This window comes from Symphalangus syndactylus, chromosome 10, assembly GCF_028878055.3.
Source record: "Symphalangus syndactylus isolate Jambi chromosome 10, NHGRI_mSymSyn1-v2.1_pri, whole genome shotgun sequence".
NCBI lineage: Eukaryota > Metazoa > Chordata > Mammalia > Primates > Hylobatidae > Symphalangus > Symphalangus syndactylus.
Window position 1 is genome coordinate 54,504,986 of NC_072432.2, and position 20,016 is coordinate 54,525,001.

Here is a 20,016-nt window from a genome sequence, read left to right on the forward strand (position 1 = left end):
CAAAAAAGGGAAAGTGGGGAGAGTGAGAACAGAGAGGTGGATGGCCATGAGAGTAACCTATTTGCAAGTTTTCTTTTGGGATGAAATCCAACTAGCTAGATAGATAAGAAGAGTATATACTGATAGTGCTATGCCAGGCCTACCTAGATAGTTAGATATAATTGCCTTAATTCACCTGCAAAATAACTGTAGTCTGCGACATTGCTCAAGGTGGAGTTCACAGGGCCAGAGTCCAAATAACTAGACTGAAGAAAAGATTTAAGCGGGGGGAGGGGAGGGGGAGAATCAGTGGCTCATGTTCTTGTTTTCCATTTGTTCCAGTCCAATAAAATCTAACTATGTCACTGAAATGAAAAACAAACAACACTTGTTTGTAATAAGAAAGAATTTAACTTACTCAAAACCAGAAAAGGGGAGAAGAGAAGGGGGAATAATGCAACACACATTTAGAAATATAGAATTTATTTACATTCATAAGACAGTTTCACATTCTGTACATGGTTACCAGAACAGATACAATACTCTCAGTAGTTTACAACAGCATTATATTGCTGTCAAACATTGCTTACGCTGTGTGAGTTGGGGAAAACTTTTTTCCCCCTCTAAAAAAAATTAAGGCTCAGTTTCCAAAAGGTAATTATATCAGTCATTTTTCTGTTTAAGAGAGTGGGAAACTTTGGGAATAAACCACAAAGGGATGGAGGGTGAGGGGTAACTCCACACATTCTCATTCATTCATACTGAAGTTACTCAATGTGATTTCTTTTTTTAAGGCTCCTTCTATCTGAAAATGTGTTTGGTTACAAAAACAAACAAATCAGTAGATGGGAGGGGTACTAGGTATAGATCTACAGCATTCAAACAAGGAAAACTAAGCTCTTTGTTACCAGTCGCTGGCTAAAATGTGGTCTACGAGCTGCCTACATATAAATGCACACACATATTAACTTTGACTCACTTTTCTCTGGCAAAGCTTACTGAATAGTATTTCTCTTCCAACACACTAATAACATTAATTTACATTTCCTTTTGACTTTCAGAGCAGGTGGCCACAAAGTTGTCCCTTTTCCTAAATACAATCCTCCATTTTTCCTTTCAACCTTGCAGTAGACCATAACCATAATGGTCATCTTGCACTGATGTGTAATCCCACCATTTAAGTGACTGAAGAAAGTGGCAAGACTAATTACAGAAAGACAGTTTGGGCATTTTTGGAGAATTACCCCATCAATGAGTTCCAAACACACTTTACAAGCACTTTTTTCTATACAAATATTTCATTCAGTCCACAGTGACGCCATCATTTTACAAAAGCAGAATCTGTTTTAACTCAGTAAACCACCTTACAATCCAAGGGGCTAATGTTACAACAACAACAAAAGCCAAAAAGGGCACCTGTAGGTTCTGCCTCTGGCATAAAGAGGTAGAGACAATCATTCTGTAGAAAAGATTAACAATAATAAAAACAAAACAATAAAACAAAACAAAAAATAAAGCCATTCCATTTCTAAGGGCTAGTTCTAGATCTAAAAGCTGTCATCTATCCTCTTAGCTGAGAGATCCATTGCCCACAATCATCTTGCTGTAATTTTTCTGCTGCTCTTCCTTAAAGATGTCCTTCACCTTTGCTCTCTTTAGTCCTCCATCCCTGCGAACAGAAAGACAAATACATAAAAGATACTTTACAGCGGTGATTTAAAAGAGTTAACTTAATAATTGCATGCTGCATGATACCATGATACTTAGGCAGCTGGGATGAAACAAGGGAAAGAACACTAGATTTGGAAACAGGAAGACCCAGGTTTCAGTCTCTGCCCTACCACTTGCCAAATATACATTACTTTGAGGAAGGAACAATCTCTCTGATGTTTGGTTAAAATAAGTAACAATATCCCCAACTCAGTTTCTTTAGAAGTTAAGGGGTGGTGTATTAAATATTTGGATTGGCCAGGCACAGTGGCTCACATCTGTAATCCCAGCACTTTGGGAGGCCGAGGCGGGTGGATCACCTGAGATCAGGAGTTCGAGACCAGCCTGGCCAACATGGTGAAACCCTGTCTCTACTAAAAATACAAAATTAGCTGGGCATGGTGGTGCATGCCTATAATCCCAGCTACTTGAGAGGCTGAGGCAGGAGAATCACTTGAACTTGGGAGGCAGAGGTTGCAGTGAGCCGAGATCACGCCATTGCACTCCAGCCTGGGCAACAAGAGCAAAACTTCGTCTCAAAAACAAACAAACAAACAAACAAAAATTGGATTGAAACAAGGATTATTAAAACTAGGATTATTTCTCTATATGGTTCCTTAAGGAAAACAAAATACTGGTTTTGTCTTACTAGAAAACCACAGGAAAATTTAAAATATACACAGAAGAAACGGTAAGGGTACTGTATATGTGTGGGTAAATTTCTTAAAGATAAATGACTATTCAAAAAAGATAAATCATTGTTCAAATATAACCCTATCTATGTTTAACAAGTTGTATTTTTTTTTTTTTTGAGACAGAGTTTTGCTCTTGTTGTCCAGGCTGGAGTGCAATGGCAATCTTGGCTCACCGCAACCTCCACCTCCCGAGTTTAAGTGATTCTCCTGTCTCAGCATACCGAGTAGCTGGGATTACAGGCATGCACCACCACGCCCAGCTAATTTTGTATTTTTAGTAGAGACAGGGTTTTTCCATGTTTGCCAGGCTGGTCTCGAACTCCCAACCCCAGGTGATCTGCCTGCCTTGGCCTCCCAAAGTGCTGGGATTACAGGCGTGAGCCACCGTGCCCGGTCTAACAAGTTGTATTTTCATTCAAAGCACTATATTTCCAGCATTTATAATCTTTTATATTCCAAAACAGACTCAGAATAAAACACCAAAATCATAAGTTGCATTCAACCAGAAGTGCCTGTGTAAGCAGCATTTCTTCATTCAGAGCCTGTAAATCTTTGAACTCTCTGCAGGGTGCCTGCCTGGGTATAAGAACTCTGCATGCTTTTCCTTCTTTGGACTACACATAAAGAAACAACAAACTGGAGTTGCTGGGAGTAGTTTGGACTATCATAGGTCACTATCTGGCTCCTAATCTAAAGTTTTAGATTTTAACTGCTAGGAGAGCATGGGTTAAGAACTTGCTTACTTTATACTCTGACTGTTTAATTTTAACCCAGTTAAGCAGACATGTTTACCAAATGCTTTCTGATGATGATGAATGATCATAGGTTAGCCAGTGAACTCAATGCCATGTGGATAGAACTTGACCTCCATAGAGACACCGGCTTGAGACAAATGCAATGTTCTGGCTTCCAGAGTCAAATCTAAGACACAGCAATAAGTCCTCAACTTAAAAACAGACTGTGATCCACAAATCATCCAGGGGGTCAGTTGTGGGAGGTTTTCATGAAACAAGATTATAAACTGTTGTTAGGTCCACAGAATTGTCCATCCACATAAGCCTCTTTTATCCAATGAGCTTCTTCTATTAACAGCATTTACCTGAATTCTGAATAGTGAGAACTAAGAAAACTAAAGAAATAAGAAAGGCCTTTCTCCTTTCACGAGATCCAAGCCCAAAACAGGCAAAAATTTAAGTCTTGAGCAATCTGACATCATTTTGTACAATTCACCTTCCCAAGCACCCAGTAAACCTCATGCTGTTCTAAGCACTTAAACTGTGACTTGCCACCCCCAGAGACTTCAAAATTTTATCCAATTCCCATTTGCAATGGCAGCAGGTCTTAGTTCTTAAGAAAGGGAGCAGCCATATGTAAGAGCCAGTTTAAGATCATAAAATTATATTTTCACTCAATCTATGAAAAAACAATCTAGATATGTTAATTCATAACCAATAGGTACGTGACAAACATATCTAGAAAGGCAATGAGGCCACTTTCTTTTTTTTAAGAGGCTAGGTAATTAAAAGTAATTTTATTATACAATTGCATATGGCCTGAAAAAAGGAAACTGGACTATTCCGAGGATCATTTTTGACGGATTTAGTTCAGCCACTCTGATGGAGAGTCAGTACTTGGCTGACTCCCCTAGGTTGTTCTTGTCTCTCAAGGCTTTCTTCCCTTCCTCTGTGTCTGAGACTACAGACACTGACTTCAGGGTAGGAGCAGGAGGGCTGAGTGTCAGGTAAGATAAAGAGTGAGTAAAGAGTTTTTTTTTTTTTGTTTGTTTGTTTTTTTTTTTTTTTTGAGACGGAGTCTTGCTCTGTCATCCAGGCTGGAGTGCGGTGGCGCGATCTCGGCTCACTGCAAGCTCCGCCTCCCGGGTTCAAGCAACTCTCCTGCCTCAGCCTCCCAAGTAGCTGGGACTACAGGTGCCCACCACCACGCCCGGCTAATTTTTTGTATTTTTAGTAGAGACACGGTTTCACCATGTTAGCCAGGATGGTCTCGATCTCCTGACCTCGTGATCTGCCCGCCTCAGCCTCCCAAAGTGCTGGGATTACAGGCATGAGCCACTGCGCCCGGCCGAATAAAGAGTTTTAAATAAGGAAAAGGAACCCAGTTGCACATATGACCACGGGTTATAGGACATTTGTGGACCAAGGTCATTTTATATAGTTTTGTGATGCTATCATTCTGTCATTTAGTTTAACATATTCCAGTGTAGACAGTGTAATACAAATGTTTAGTCTTAACCTATACCTTAGGACTAGTCAGTTTCATACTCCAGGGTGTATGGAACTCAAGTCATACACCTTGTTAGTCAAGAACTCATACTCCAGGGTGGTCAGCTAGCATTTAATCAGAAGGCCGCCTTTCAGAGATGCCACTAACGGCTTCAGCTATCTTTATCTTTATTGCCCATCGATTTCTCAAGCTTTGTTAATTAGCATAACAAATTTTATTTATTTGTTTATTTATTTATTTGAGACAGAGTCTCGCTCTGTCACCCAGGCTACAGTGCAGTGGCACGATCTCAGCTCACTGCAGCCTTGACCTCCTGGGTTCAAGGATTCTCCGGCCTCAGCCTCCCGAGTAGCTGGGACTACAGGTACGTGCCACAGCCCCCAGCTAATTTTTGTATTCTTTTTGTAGAGACAGGGTCTCTCCATGTTGCCCAGGCTGGTCTCGAACTCTCAAACTCAGGTGATCTACCCACCTCAGCCTCCCAAAGTGCTGGGATTACAGGCATGAGCCACTGCACCAGGATGTTGCATAACAAATTTTAGAAATGAGTTTTCACCGTAGAAATTAGTGGTTTGTTAATTTGCATAATGGATATCAGAAGCTGGTTTACCTGGACGCAATTAGTTGTATTCATGCTACGTGAATGGATAAATATTTTCGTGATATTCCCCACCCTTGCATAACGGAGTACAGTAAGTCCTCCCTGAACATTGTTGATAGGTTCTTAGAAACTGCAACTTTAAACAAAATTATGTAAAACAAAACTCAATGTTTTTTCTCATCAACATTATAAAGAAACAACATTGAACAAAATGATGTTATTTATTCAAAAACCTACTATAAAGTCATTTTGCTTAAGGTCACAGCCTACAAGAACCTATCAATGATGTGAAGTGAATGCTTACTGTATAGTATCTAGCCAGCCCTTCTTCGAGAGGCAGACACCTTAAACCATCCTCTGCTGGTTCAGGAGGGTCCTTGGTTTCCTGGCTGACAGCCTAACTCAGTTGGCCAAATCCTGCTCCTAGAAACATTGCTACAATTGCCTCAAACAAACTGTTCATGCAAAGTGTTTTTGAAACACCAAAAAAGACAGCAGGGACTTTATTAACTGTATAGGGCTTGAAGTATAGACTGTTTTGTGACAGCCTGCTAATTTAACATCCTGTATGTAAATAAGAATCCAATCTCCCGGCCAGGCTCGGTGGCTCACGCCTGTAATCCTAGCACTCTGGGAGGCTGAGGCAGATCACCTGAGGTCAGGAGTTGGAGGGCAGCCTGGCCAGCATAGTGAAACTCCATCTCTACTAAAAATACAAAAAAAATTGGCCGGGCATGGTGGTGCATGCCTGTAGTCCCAGCTACTCAGGAGGCTGAGGCAGGGGAATTGCTTGAACCCAGGAGGCCAAAGTTGCAGTGACCCAGATTGCAGCACTGCACTCCAGCCTGGGTGACAGAGAGGACTCCATCTCAAAAAATAATAATAATAATTCAATCCCCCATTATAATGTAGGTATAGTTAACCTTCACTGATATAGACTGATGTTTTTGTCCCCCCAAAAATTCATATGTTAAAGCCCTAACTACCAATGTGGTGCTATCTGGAGATGGATCCTTTGGGAGGTAATTAGGGTTAGATGAGCTCATGAGGGTGGGGCACTCATGATGGGATTAGTGCCCTTAGAAAAAGAAACACTAGAGAACTTGCACTCTCTCTTCCTGTCTGCACAAAGAAGAGATCATGTAAGCACACAGGAGAATGCAGCTATCTGCAACACAAGAGGAGAGCCCTTATCAAAAACTGACCATGCTGCACCCTGATCTCAAACTTCCAGCCTTTAGAATGGTGGGAAAATAAATTTCTGTTGTTTAAGCCACCCATCTGTGGTACAATAACTCCCGCCTTATCCAAGGTTTTGCTTTCCATAGTTTCAGCTACCCACAGTCAACCATGGTCTGAAAATATTAAGATATTTTGAGAAAGAGACAGACCACATTCACATAACTTTTATTAGTCAGTGTACTATTATAATTGTTCTATTTTATCAGTTGTTATTGTTGTTAATCTCTATTACTAATTTATAAATTAAGCTTTATCATAGCTATGTACATATAGAAAAAAACATAGTCTATATAGGATTTGTACTATCCATAGTATTAGGAATTTACTAGGGCACTTGGAACATATGCCCCATTATCCAGAGGGGACTACCGTATTTTATCTGGCAGCCCAAGCGGACTAATACATTCACCTACATTCAATCTTCCTCAAACAAACAAAAACTAAAGCCATAGTGATCCATAACTAAAACATTTCACTTATTTCCCTTTTCAAGTTGTTCAGTTTTCTTACAATATAGTTATAGCTAGAGTTAAATATGAATGAGCCTGTAAGTAGCCCCCTGCCTCCCAATGCCCACCCCACTCACAAATCCACTCCCCCTTTCTTCATCAGAAAAAGAACGCTAAATGTGAGATAGGCATATGGCCACCCAGAACAAAGACTACATTCTCCAGCTTCCTTTGCAGCTAGGTGTTATCACATGACTTGAGTATAGCCAATGGATACAAGTATAAGTGGGATATACAACTCTCAGCTTGTGCTCTTAGAGATGGGTGTGTCCTTTTTAAAATTCCTTCCTCATAGCCATTTGCTGTGCACACTGAGTAGAGTTGGAACAGCCATCTTAGACCATAAGAGAAGCACAAATTGAGGAGAGTAAAGCAACATAGATTCAGCCATTACCAGCCTTGACTGGTTAAGTGAAAAATAAACTTCTATCTTACTTAAGCCATTGTTATATATAAACCATTATTACTTTCAGCTAAATCTATAACTGACTAGAATAATAAATGACATTATTACCAGTGATTTTTTTTTAATTAAAAAAAAAAAAAAAGGCCAGGAACAGTAGCTCATGACTGTAATCCCAGCACTTTGGGAGGCTTAGGCAGGAGTTCAAGCCCGGGAGTTTGAGACCAGCCTGAGCAACACAGGGACACCCCATCTCTACAAACAATTTTAAAATAGCTGGGCATGGTGGCAAGCACTTGTAGTCCCAGCTACTCAGGAGGCTGAGATGGGAGGATCCCTTGAGCCCAGGCGGTCAACGCTACAGTGAACTATGATCATGCTACTGCACTCCAGCCTGGGTAAAAGAGTGAGGCATTCTCTCAGAAAAAAAAAAAAAAAAGTGATAGTACTTCTGAAAGATCTCTTACCAGGGAAGTTCAGTCAGGCCTCCTTGTATAGCAATAGCAGACTTAACCCTGTTAGCAAACTGGACTGCATCTTCTCCTTCCTGGTTTAAAAAAAAAAATTGCAAGAATATCTTAGTTATCAAGTTTTTAATACCATCTCATAATCATTTGTATTTGTTTTAAAATATAAGATTCATATTTCAGCTTAAATGCTTTCTATTCTTAATCAATCATAGCAAATATCATTTGTTCGATCAAGAAAATGCAGTGCTGTATTGTTTAATTTTTTTACCATGTGCATATATTTATTACGCTCTTTATTAGTCTTACCCAAGATAATATCTATAGGTTCAATAAACCAACAGCAATTATAAAACCATCATGGAAAATAATCTCTAAATATAAAATGGTCTGATTTAAAGTGAGCTAAATACATTATTAAAAAAATGACTCATTTGCTGAGAAAGCAGAAAAGCATGACATGGAGAAGGGAGACACCCAGATTTTCAGGTGAAGGTCTCCTTGCCTCTACCTGATTAGATAAAGTATTAGCTAAGGAATACCTCTCTGGTCATGGGGGGCATGTACCACACGTCACAGACGATGGCCCAGCTGGTCATCATTCGAAGCAGGTAGCTCACCATGTTGTATTTACTACTGTTCCAAAATGCATCACCAAACTGAGGGTTATACTGAGAAAAAAGAAAAGAAAATACATCTCAGTTATGAACTAAGGGTGGTTTCTCATCCGTGCCCAGTGTTTTAAAGGTGGTAGGCCAAACAGCTTTATCAGACTCTAAGGAAAAGAGAAGTTATTTCACTTGATAGAATTTATCAAAAAAAAAGAAAAAAGAAAGTAAACTGGGCCAGCTAACACGTCTGACTAGAGCTGACTGCTTTTCTAAATAGAACCAAAGAGCACAACAACAAGAGTTATTTACATGACTATTAAATACTGTCTCCACACTTAACTAGCAGGCTGATGAAAGCAGGAAAAGAGAATCTGTTTCACTTAACACTACAAGCAAATACAACGCCTGGCACAGAGCCACCCAGTACACATCTATCTGCGGATGGAGAGCGGGTGCATGAGAAAGAGGGGAGGCAAAGTGCGGAGGACTGGTGCATCCGAAAACTGGTGTTCCTCGTTCTTGCAAATTTTAAGTTTGAAATGCTCCCAAAATAAAATTACCAATCAAATATCTTTATAATAATTATTATTCTTATGGTATCTGTTTTACCTTAATTGCAACTGGATGTATGGTTCCTCCAATTTCAAAGCTCCCCTTTTTAAACATCATGACTGAAGTATTGTTGATGCAAGTTCCTGCAAGGGGGTGAGGGTAGGAGCGTGAATATTTTTAAAGGCAGTCATTTTAAAAATAAATTTTTAAAGAAATTGTTTTGATATAAAATAATTTAAAATATCAAAATTACAGGCATCGTACTACCATATCACAAACGAACCCCTGCCAAGGTAGTAATCCGATAGTTCTAACTAAGCAGGTTTAACAACAAGCTTTTACTTTTCTACTGAACACTCTATGGGCCTATGGGAACAACTCCTCAACAGGTGAAATTTCAATACATGCAACCCTTAAAGTCATGGACAATTCTGCTCTCAGTTCACTACCCAGAAATGACTTTTGAATTAAAAAGGTAACATGACTTCTATCAAGTCTCAAAAGAAAGCAAGGAATTAATAACTCAGAGAATGCCATCTCATTCCTCTAAAGGCAGAGATCTGGGCTAAGGTTGCCAATTCCATGGCAGTTCTATTCCTCACACACTTTTGATGGTTTGTTGTTATCAACTATAGCTCGGTAGGCAGGCCCATTCTTACCTTCAGGAAAAATTAGTATGGGTAATTTCTTCTTATCAGCAATATGTTCTTTTAGTCTATGGGAAAAAAAAAGGATCAAAATTCTGCCTTTATAAAGAGAGAGATGGATGTCCTTTTTGATATTCTTTGCACTTTACTGACACAATTGTGAAGCAACAAGGAGAAAATAATTGAGATACAGGTGAAAGAAATACATTTGAGTTGTTTCCTTTCCAAAAAAGTATAAGAAGATCTGCACCATTATAATTTCTCTAATTTCAAAGTAAGTCATTTTTTTTTTTTTTTTTTTTTTGAGATAGGGTCTTACTCTTTCATCCAGGCTGGAGTGCAGTGGCATGATCTCAGCTCACTGCAGCCTCCACACCCTGAGCTCAAGCAATCCTCCCTCCTCAGCCTCCCAAGTAGCTGGAACCACAGATATGCACCACCACGCCCTGCTAAGTTTTTGTATTTTTTTGTAGTGATGGCATTTCACCATGTTGCCCAGGCTGGTCTCAAACTCCTGAGCTAAAGCAATCTACCCGCCTCAACCTCTCCAAGTGCTGGGATTACAGGCATGAGCCAATGTGCCTGGACTAAAGTAAGTGATTTTCAGTGTCTTCGCCTATTCTTAAAAAAGAATATTAGACAGTCATTTGACATGGACTCTGGAGCCTCTGTGTCATGAGCTTTGTGCTCTTCTCCATGTACTTAGGTTTCCTCATCTGAAAAATGGGAATATTGGGTTGCTGGACCTACCTGCATTATGGCCATTAAGTACAAGACAATCCTTAAATGATTCAGGTTGAACTTTCCATTTGCACACCATGAAGCTGAGAAAGACTGACATTCTTCCAGGCTTAGGTCCTGTCCTCCCTGCAACCAACCCTATATTCCCAACTCTTCTCTCCAGAGCTGGTAAGGGCTGAGGGAACCAGAATGCAGCTGCCAGAGTGTCCCACTGCCAAATGATCTCAAGATAGGGAAACGTTTTTCTAACTTGAAGCAGATTCAGCAAGTACTTTTCATTATATTCTTAAGAGTAATGGACCACCTTTGTGTTTATAGAAGAGATAACCAACATGCCTTCAGTTAAAGGCCTCAGGCCAAAAGCTGTTTCCTAATAAAGGTTTCTGGTAGTTCATCTCCACCTTAAACCCCAGAGGTTCCTTCTCCCATTCCTCTGCCTCTAGCTGGATCTTCATTTTTTTTTTTTTTTTTTTTTTAAGACAAGGTCTCCCCATGTTGCCCAGGCTGGAGGGCAGTAGTGTAATCTCAGCTCACTGCAGCCTCAACCTCATGGTCTCAAGTGATCCTTCCTCCCAAGTAGCTGGGACCACAGGCATATGCCACCACATTTGGCTAATTTTATTTATTTTTTGTAGAGATGAGGTTTCACTATATTGCCCAGGCTGGTCTTGAACTCCTGGGTTCAAGCCATTCTCCTACCTTGGCCTCCCAAAGTGCTAGGATTACAGATGTCAGCCACCATGCCCAGCTTCTAGCTGGATTTAAGTGATAACAATCATTCAGCAAACATTTAATCAATCATATATTTAGCAAGTAGTTATCAAATATTTAACCTTCAAGGTGGTTTTTTTTTCTCTTTTATATATTTTTTATTGAGGTAAAGTATACATATCTAATTTATTTTTTTAATTGTTCATACTCAAGTGAGATCATATCTAATTTAAAGGTGGTAATTTTTATCTTTGAAAATTCAGTGACTGAACTATATCTAAGTCACAGCAATATAAATACATTGGCCTTCTAATCCCATCATATATCCCACCATGACTACAGAATTACATTTTTAAAAAATCTGGCTAAGACAGGTGATTTGCCAGAAAAATCCAACAGCAAACAGAGCTGTGTTTTAGGTTTTTTTTGTTTGTTTGTTTGTTTTTGAGACGGAGTCTCGCTCTGTCGCCCAGGCTGGAGTACAGTGGCGCGATCTCGGCTCACTGCAAGCTCCGCCTCCCGGGTTCACGCTATTCTCCTGCCTCAGCCTCTCTGAGTAGCTGGGACTACAGGCACCCGCCACCACGCCTGGCTAATTTTTTTGTATTTTTAGTAGAGACGGGGTTTCACCGTGGTCTCGATCTCCTGACCTCATGATCCACCCGCCTCGGCCTCCCAGAGTGCTGGGATTACAAGCGTGAGCCACCGCGCCCGGCCCTGTTTTAGTTTTGAGACTCAGTGCTGCTCGGTCCTCTTTGGTAGCAAGGCCAAGACTGATCAGCTTTTATGCTACTCCAGTGAATGCTGAGTAATTCCACTGCTTACCTCTTAGTAACCAGGTGTCGATCCTTCATTTCTGAGCGTTCAAACCAGACATGAGGACAAGCCTTGACCATAGCTCTCTGAATAATTCCCATCAAGCCGCCATGAACCTGGCCAACCTAGAAGTACCATAAGAAAACGAAAAAATGTAAAAGGCACAGTTGTCCAAAGAAAGTTTTTTAAGTACCAACAAATTTCTATTCTCCACTCAAAAATAAGATTGGCCTTCTACTGACTGAAGTTCTCAGTCTGATCAAATAGTCTGAAAGGCCAAATGTAAGCAAAAAGGTATTCTTTAGTAGCACCTTTGAATTTTAAGTTATGTTGCTGTGCTAGCAATCCTCTAACTTCAAAAAGTAGAGGTTTTTCAACTTGGTCAAGATTAGAGAAATGCAAATTAAAACTACACTGAAATACCTTTTCAAACCCATCAAAATACCGACAAAGATTTAAAAGCTTGACAATACACTCTGACATAAGTCTATGGATAACTTTCATACATTGCTTGGTGGAAGGGAGCAGATTACAACACAAATGGAAAGAAATTTGGCAACATCTACAAAATTGCATGCACACTCATCTTTCATTTCAATAATTCCTCTCCTAGAAATTTACCCTGAAGATATACTTCCAACAAAATGAAAATATATATGCACAAGGCTATTAACTACAGCATTACTTGTTATGGCAAAATATTAGAAACTACCTAAATGTCCAAATATAAGAAATTAGATAAATAGATAATGGCACATACAAATAATGGAGCACTATGCAGCTGGGAACAGAGCAAGGTTGATCTCTATGACTGATAAAGAGTAATTTCCAGGAGATATTGTTAAATGAAAAAGACAAAAGAACAAATACAGTATGCTACCTTTTGTAGAAGACTAAAGGGGAAATAATACGCATACATGTGTTTATCTCTACAAAAAGAAATACAGAAAGGATAACCAAAGTCAATGAACCTACAAGAGTAGGAAGGAATGGGATGGAATGAACATGGAAGGTAGTGGCACTTCAATGAGTATACCTTTTCTGTTTAGTTTTGACATTTGGAAGCATATTGATACCCTACATATTCAAAAAAAATTAAATCAGTAAGGAGCGAATGACAAACTAAAGCAAACTGAAGCCATGAAGCCAATGAACCCAATCGTATTTTAAATGAATAAAAGAATAGCATTAAAGGAAGGGGGAAACATCAAAAAAACTTACAAAGACAGTATCTGACCACATACCCTCCATCTTGGATGGCATTGTAAGAACTGCAAAACATCCTGAACTCTTTTTACTACCTTTTTTTTTGTAGTAGTGAAGCAATTCTGAAATAATTTTAGATGTATCATAGAACTGAGAAAATGAGGAAACATATTGATATTGTTGGGAAACAGGATTTTCACTATGAAAACAGGAGATACAAATATGAATTGAAGGAAAGCAAGAAAGAACCTTAAGAGTTGGATGTATTCAGATTTCCAATGTAAATATTAGAAATAAATAGTAAATATAGGCCAGATGTGGTGGTTCACACCTGTATTCCCAGCACTTTGGGAGGCTGAGGTGGGAGGATTACTTGAGGTCAGGAGTTCAAGGCCAGCCTGGCCAACATGGTGAAACCCCATCCCTACCATAAACTACAAAAATTAGCTGGGTGTGGTGATGGGCACCTGTAATCCCAGCTACTTGGGAGGCTGAGGCAGGAGAATCACTTGAACCTGGGAGGCGGAGGTTGCAGTGAGCCGAGATCACACCACTGCACTCCAGCCTGGACGACACAGGAGGACGATGTTTCAAAAAAAAAAAAAAAAGGCCTGGCTCAGTGGCTCACACCTGTAATCCCAGCACTTTGGGAGGCCAAGGTGGGTGGATCACCTGAGGTCAGGAGTTTGAGACCAGCCTGGCCAACATGGCGAAACCCCGTCTCTACTAAAAATATAAAAATTAGCTGGGCATGGTGGTGGGCACCTGTAATCCCAGCTACCAGGGAGGCTAAGGCAGGAGAATCACTTGAACCTGGGAGGCAGAGGTTGCAGTGAGCCGAGATCACGCCACTGCACTCCAGCCTGGGCAACAGAGTGAGGTGCTATCTCAAAAAAAAAAGAAATTTTAAATATAAATACATTAAAAATACAAACATTTTACCCACATTTTTATAGGGAGAGACAGAAGAAGAGAGCTTTTCCCAGTACCTGAGAAAGCAAATGACAAAGCAAATGAGGCACAATGTTACCAATAGGTAAATGTGGATAAAGGGCATAAGGGTGTTCTAATGTGATTTCCTTATTATTACAACTTTTCTGTAAGCTTGAAAATATTTCTAAATTTAAAAAAGTAGAGGTCTTTGTCTAGAAGGAAAAACAAGACTAGAAAAGTCACTGAGTGAGGTAATGGATATGTTAATTAGCTTGATTTAGCCATTCTACGATGTATACATCTATCGAAACATCTGTTGTATACTATAAATATATATAATTTTTATTTGTCAATTAAACAATAGATTTCTTTTAATAAAAGGAGAGTCACTGAGAAGAGATCTTTGATGTTCTTTCAATACAGAGTTTATGTTTAGTCAAAAGAGGCCAATTATGATGTCTGGAGGCTAATGGCATGGTATCATCACACATCTGCCTTACGCCACCTCCAATTTAAATTCAATCAGCTTTAGTTTTCTACACTCAACCCACCGGACAGTTTACAGTTACTATGCTTTTCTAAATTTTGGCTAATATATTGTAATTGCAGTTATACATGATCCAAAAGTAAAGAAAATGCCAACAAAGTTCTGAGGTCCTTGGTTACAAATGGGTTATACTCAACTCTCTGTTGACCAGAATACAGGAGGAATATGATTTCTGAAACACAAAACCATGACCAAGGAGTGTTATGGTTTGCAACAGTTTTGGGAGGTGAGGCATAACGGGAGATACTGAGGCCATGAGGGTGCTTTCCTCATGGATGGATTAATGCCCTTATAAAATGGCTCTGGGAGTAGGTTTGCTTTCTTGGGCTTTTGGCCCTTCTGCCTTATACCATGTGATGACTCAGCAAGAAGACCATGGCCAGAAGCTGGCACCTTGATATTGGACTTCCCAGCCTCCAGAACTGTTAGTCAATATATTTCTGTTCATTGTAAGTTACAGTCTGTGGTATTCTGTTATAGCAGCACAAAATCAACTTAGACAGGCAGATTGGTTGCCTAAGCCTCTGCTTCCTCATCTATAATAAAATCTCAGACCTAACCTGATTAGATTACAGGGAAGGTCAAATGTAATGCATGAAAGTGTCCACATAAATACAAGGATTATTACATACACTCAGAACTGTGCTGGGGGGTCTAGGGTGTTAACATGAGGGTCCTTGGATGGTCTTTAAGGAGACCCACAAACATCTTGAAATTATACATAAAATTGTTGTTTGTATGATGCAGATATGGTTAGTTTTTTCTTTAAAAAGGTACATAACTATCAACTAATTCCTAACCTAAGAAAAGATTAAGAACTACCAATTCCCATAAGTCTTCATAAAGGTGGCTAATGCTTTCTTAGATTCAGAAAGAGCTCCATTATTTAGAGAAATTTAATAACGTGTTAAAATGTAGTATCCAAGAGTTATATATCTGACCATGTATTTTAGACAGATTAAACACATGGCAATAAGGAGAAATTTTTGCAAAGGCCTTCAAAATCCCCTTAATGATTGTGTAACCTATGCAGAGTCAAATACTTGCACATGTGCCAATACTCTCCACCTTCCTACTTGCAGTGACATTTAATCAAAAATGGCTCCCTTCAAATGCCTTCTCAGAAAAACACACCAAACCATGACTATCAATCCCTGGAACTGGTAAGTGAAATAAAACCTATCTACTCTCCCTGAAGCCCAACCCACCACCATGAAAATATGAAAAGGCAATCCCCTAGGACACTTGTCCAGACATTCTATGCCAAACACCAACTGAAGGCATATTTAACCACCATGCAGCTTCAATTATCCTGCAGAATTTACCTGACACAGAAAAGAGATGCAGGAAATCTTGACAAATTTGCAAGGGCAACAGAAAACACAGATTTGAAAAAAAAAAAAAAAAGAATGTGATTCCTGTATTCATCCCCAAGAAAGGCTATTTTGAGGTGTACAGTTTTACTGTGGGCTTTGTAGTTTGTTCTTGGGTTTGTTTCATTTTCTTTTCTTTTGGGGCTGTGGGCAAGGACTGAGAAAGACAACTTGAGATAAATATTTGCCTTTCTTGCTAGATCCTCATTAAAGAGCCAGATTTCTTTTAATTGCATATAAGTCCCTGAAGGAAGAAAGAACTAATTGGCTGGCTAGGGGATATGTGCAACTGTAAAAAGAAAGAATTTAATATTGCAAATATTATTAAACACTGGCAGGGATTTTACAAGGAAAATGGAATCAACTTTACAAGGTCCTATTAAGCTCAAGAATGTCTGCATTTCAGTAAGTTAATTTTTTGCCATCTTAAATATAATGGCTATTTTTCCTTCCTTTTCTTGCACTACATATTCCTCATGTAAATATATTACATAACTTATATAGCTACAATAGTATAACGCAGTCAAATTTCTAACGTAAAACCAACTTGCTAATTTGTGCCAAAATAAAAAGTTTGATCAATCCATAAAACATGCAACTACTTGAAATATCAATGAGCTGCTCTTACCATAGCATAACATCCATCCGTTGTCAAGATTAAAACATCAATTGGGGAAGTATGGTTGGCAACACAAATGCCTCCCTTCTGGGGTCTGTACTGCCTGCAATTACAAACAATGGAAAATTCGAAGTCTTCTAAAATAGCCACAGCATGTAAATACTCATCTTACTTTTTTAAGTGTGTGGGTGTACATATATATAATTTTTTTTTCACGTCTCACTCTGTTGCCCAGGCTGGAGTGCATTGGTGCCATCTTGGCTCACTGCAACCTCCACCTCCGGGGGTTCAAGCAATTCTCCTGCCTCAGCCTCCCAAGTAGCTGGAATTACAGGTATGTGCCATCAGGCCCGGCTAATTTTTATATTTTTAGCAGAGACAGGGTTTCGCCATGTTGGCCAGGCTGGTCTCGAACTCCTGACCTCAAGTGATCTGCCCCACTCGGCCTCCCAAAGTGCTAGGATCACAGGCATGAGCCACCATGCCTGGTCTTTTTTAAGTATATTTTTAAAAATTAAGTTTGGAGGTACACGGGCCCATCTTTAAAAGATGATCTCTAGGTAGTATGATGAGAGTGTGGTAGAGGGCCCATGATTTTTCCATTGATAATACATAGCTTTCACTTATTTAATCTAAAGTATTTTCATATTATTTTGATCTTCATATACATCACTTTTAGTGGTTTCATGGTAATCCTTTTTTTTTTTTTTTTTTTGAGACAGAGTCTCGCTCTGTCACCCAGGCTGGAGTGCAGTGGCGCAGTCTCGGCTCACTGCAAGCTCCGCCTCCCAGGTTCACGCCATTCTCCTGCCTCAGCCTCTCCGAGTAGCTGGGACTACAGGTGCCTGCCACCACACCCAGCTAATTTTTTGTATTTTTGGTAGAGACAGGGTTTCACTGTGGTCTCGATCTCCTGACCTCGTGATCCGCCCGCCTCGGCCTCCCAAAGTGCTGGGATTACAAGCGTGAGCCACCGCGCCCGGCCAGTTTCATGGTAATCCACAGAGAAAATTCACCATAATTTCCTCCCTTCTATCCTCCTAGAGCAGAGATTGGCAAACTTTTCTTATCAAGGGCCAGACAGCAAATACTGTAAGTTTTGCAAGCCAGACAATGCCTGTCACAATTACTTGACTCTACTGTTGTGACACAAAAGCAGCCACGGCTGTGAATGAGCACAGCTGTGTTCCAATAAAACATTATTTACAGAAAACAGCTGGTGGGCCAGATTTGGTCTATAGGCTCCCAGTTCAGTTTGTTGATCTCTACCCTGGAGTGAAACCAGTATTTGACACCAATAAAGCAGTTTTGTTTGGGCCTATACAGAGAAGAAAGAGAACCAAATACACAATTATTTAGCATATTTTCTTCAAAATGAGAAGCAATTCTATAAGAAGTTAGGAACTCCTCTTTATGTAATAAGTGTGCCTTTTCTACAGGTGTTTCTTCTGACTGCACCTCTGCCAGTGTTTTCTTTTACTCTTCACTTTAAAACTCATAGTCCAATTGCAACATCATATAATTTAAAATGTTTAAAGGGTCTTTTATGTTGGTACCACAAGGTAAAGCCAAATGGCAAAATGTTTCTCTTCTACAAATGAGAAAGACCAAATCAGTAATGATGTTAAATCTAAAAAAAATTAAGATAATAGAAAGGTAGTTCAAATGCAATCAAAATCACTTTCACTTAGCTAATTACTTTCCTTTGCTACCTTCATTCTCTACAATTCTGGGAGAGAAAAGCAGAATTTTGTTTTAAGACTCAATTATGGAATTTTAGAAGTAGCAGGACTAAGAATAGAGACCACATTTCCAGACTCCACGTCTAGTCCTATTTCCACCACAGTACAGACCTGTCAACTTCATTGTTTTTAAAATCAGAGAGACATGGCTCAAAACCTGATTCCATTGTTTATTCACTGTGACCCTAAACAACAAATCCCAAAGCTTACATTTCTTCCCCTGTAAAATGGGTTAACAGTGCCTATCTCACAGGGATGACCTACAAGAAACATAGGGTCTGGCCTGCACACCATAAATGCCCAATTATTGAGCACAACTACATGTTTATTATTATATTCTTTCTGCAAACACTGCTATTTAGTGTTTTTGTGCATTATGCCTGTGCCACACTGAGAAGTAGAGATGAACACATTGGAAGCACTCTGACTCCCCCCACTTCCTCCCAACCACTTCCAATGCTTCCTTGTCAATCTCATGCTGAATTGACCTAGAAAAAGACAGGCACATTGGCAGCAGATACTCACTTGTTATGATAATGAATGGTACCAGAGAGGGCTCGTACACAGATCCGGCAGCAAGTCAGATGGACCAGTTCACTCAGCCAGTTTTTGAGGCTGAAGGAAATAGAAACATTTTATTGTGCCATTCTGGGCACTCTTAAGAAACAATATAATAAAAGTTTTAATGTGCTTTTTCACAACAGCGTACCGCATTCTATTCTGGTGAACCAGTACAGTTCAATTCTTATAGTCTCATTGGCGCATTTAGTATTAGATCACAGAAGTCTACCAAAAAAACTGGACATAACTCTAATGAAAAGCAGCTCAAAACCACTAGGCTATTATGACAAACTCCTGAACAAGATAAAGTGAAGCTTCTTTGGTCTTGGTCTTATGAGCTTGCCAATATATAAGACTCTGTTAGGTAACTCAGTTCATTTTCTTTCTTCAATTCTCCTTTGAAAAAACAACTTCTTTCAATTAATATGGAAGTATGATTTAAAAAAATCAAAGACTATGAAGATGAAGTGAGCAGGATTCTAATAAATGAGTAGAGAACATAAATTTAATGCAATGCGGCCTGGTGCGGTGGCTCACACCTGTAATCCCAGCAATTTGGGAGGCCGAGGCAGGCAAATCACAAGGTCAGGAGTTCAAGACCCCCCTGGCCAACATGGTGAAACCCTGTCTCTACTAAAAATACAAAGAATTAGCTGGGCCTGGTGGTGGGTGACTGTAATCCCAGCTACTCAGGAGGCTGAGGCAGGAGAATCTCTTGAACCCAGGAGGCGGAGGTGGCAGTGAGCCAAGATCACACTACTGCACTCCAGCCCGGGTGACAGTACGAGACTCCATCTCAGTAATAATAATAATATTAATAATAATAATGCAATACATAGGAATCAAACAAATACTCTCTTTGTGGACACAGCTAAGAAAAAATACAGTCCTATGTATGGCTGGATGGAAGGAAATATTTCACCTGCTGTCTGGCAGCTGCCCAACCAGTGTAGTTCCTACAACCAGCAAACTGATCCCAATGAAAGCCAAGGTAACCCTGAAAAAGAAAAGAGAGGGTCATATAAGATTTTGACACATAGTATGGAAGTAACCAAAAAGTTCATAAATAATAAAACTGTAAATAAGTTGTAGAGTATCCACATGATG

General features: G+C 39.6%; 1 protein-coding gene across 3 annotated transcripts in view; it reads right to left on the reverse strand.

Moving 5' to 3' along the window:
* Nucleotides 1–445: 445 nt before the first annotated feature.
* The window catches only part of GPAT3 (glycerol-3-phosphate acyltransferase 3), a 70,757-nt gene continuing 51,186 nt past the window's right edge, over nucleotides 446–20,016 (reverse strand). For all 3 annotated transcript variants that reach the window (XM_063611176.1, XM_055297112.2, XM_055297113.2), the window contains exons 5-13: nucleotides 19,832–19,906; nucleotides 18,874–18,963; nucleotides 16,616–16,709; nucleotides 11,938–12,053; nucleotides 9,673–9,728; nucleotides 9,071–9,156; nucleotides 8,393–8,521; nucleotides 7,851–7,930; nucleotides 446–1,648 (exon numbers count right to left, since the gene is read on the reverse strand). In XM_063611176.1, the coding sequence (XP_063467246.1) occupies nucleotides 1,549–1,648; nucleotides 7,851–7,930; nucleotides 8,393–8,521; nucleotides 9,071–9,156; nucleotides 9,673–9,728; nucleotides 11,938–12,053; nucleotides 16,616–16,709; nucleotides 18,874–18,963; nucleotides 19,832–19,906 (826 nt within the window). In that variant the 3' untranslated portion in view covers nucleotides 446–1,548. The remainder of the gene's footprint in view (nucleotides 1,649–7,850; nucleotides 7,931–8,392; nucleotides 8,522–9,070; nucleotides 9,157–9,672; nucleotides 9,729–11,937; nucleotides 12,054–16,615; nucleotides 16,710–18,873; nucleotides 18,964–19,831; nucleotides 19,907–20,016) is intronic.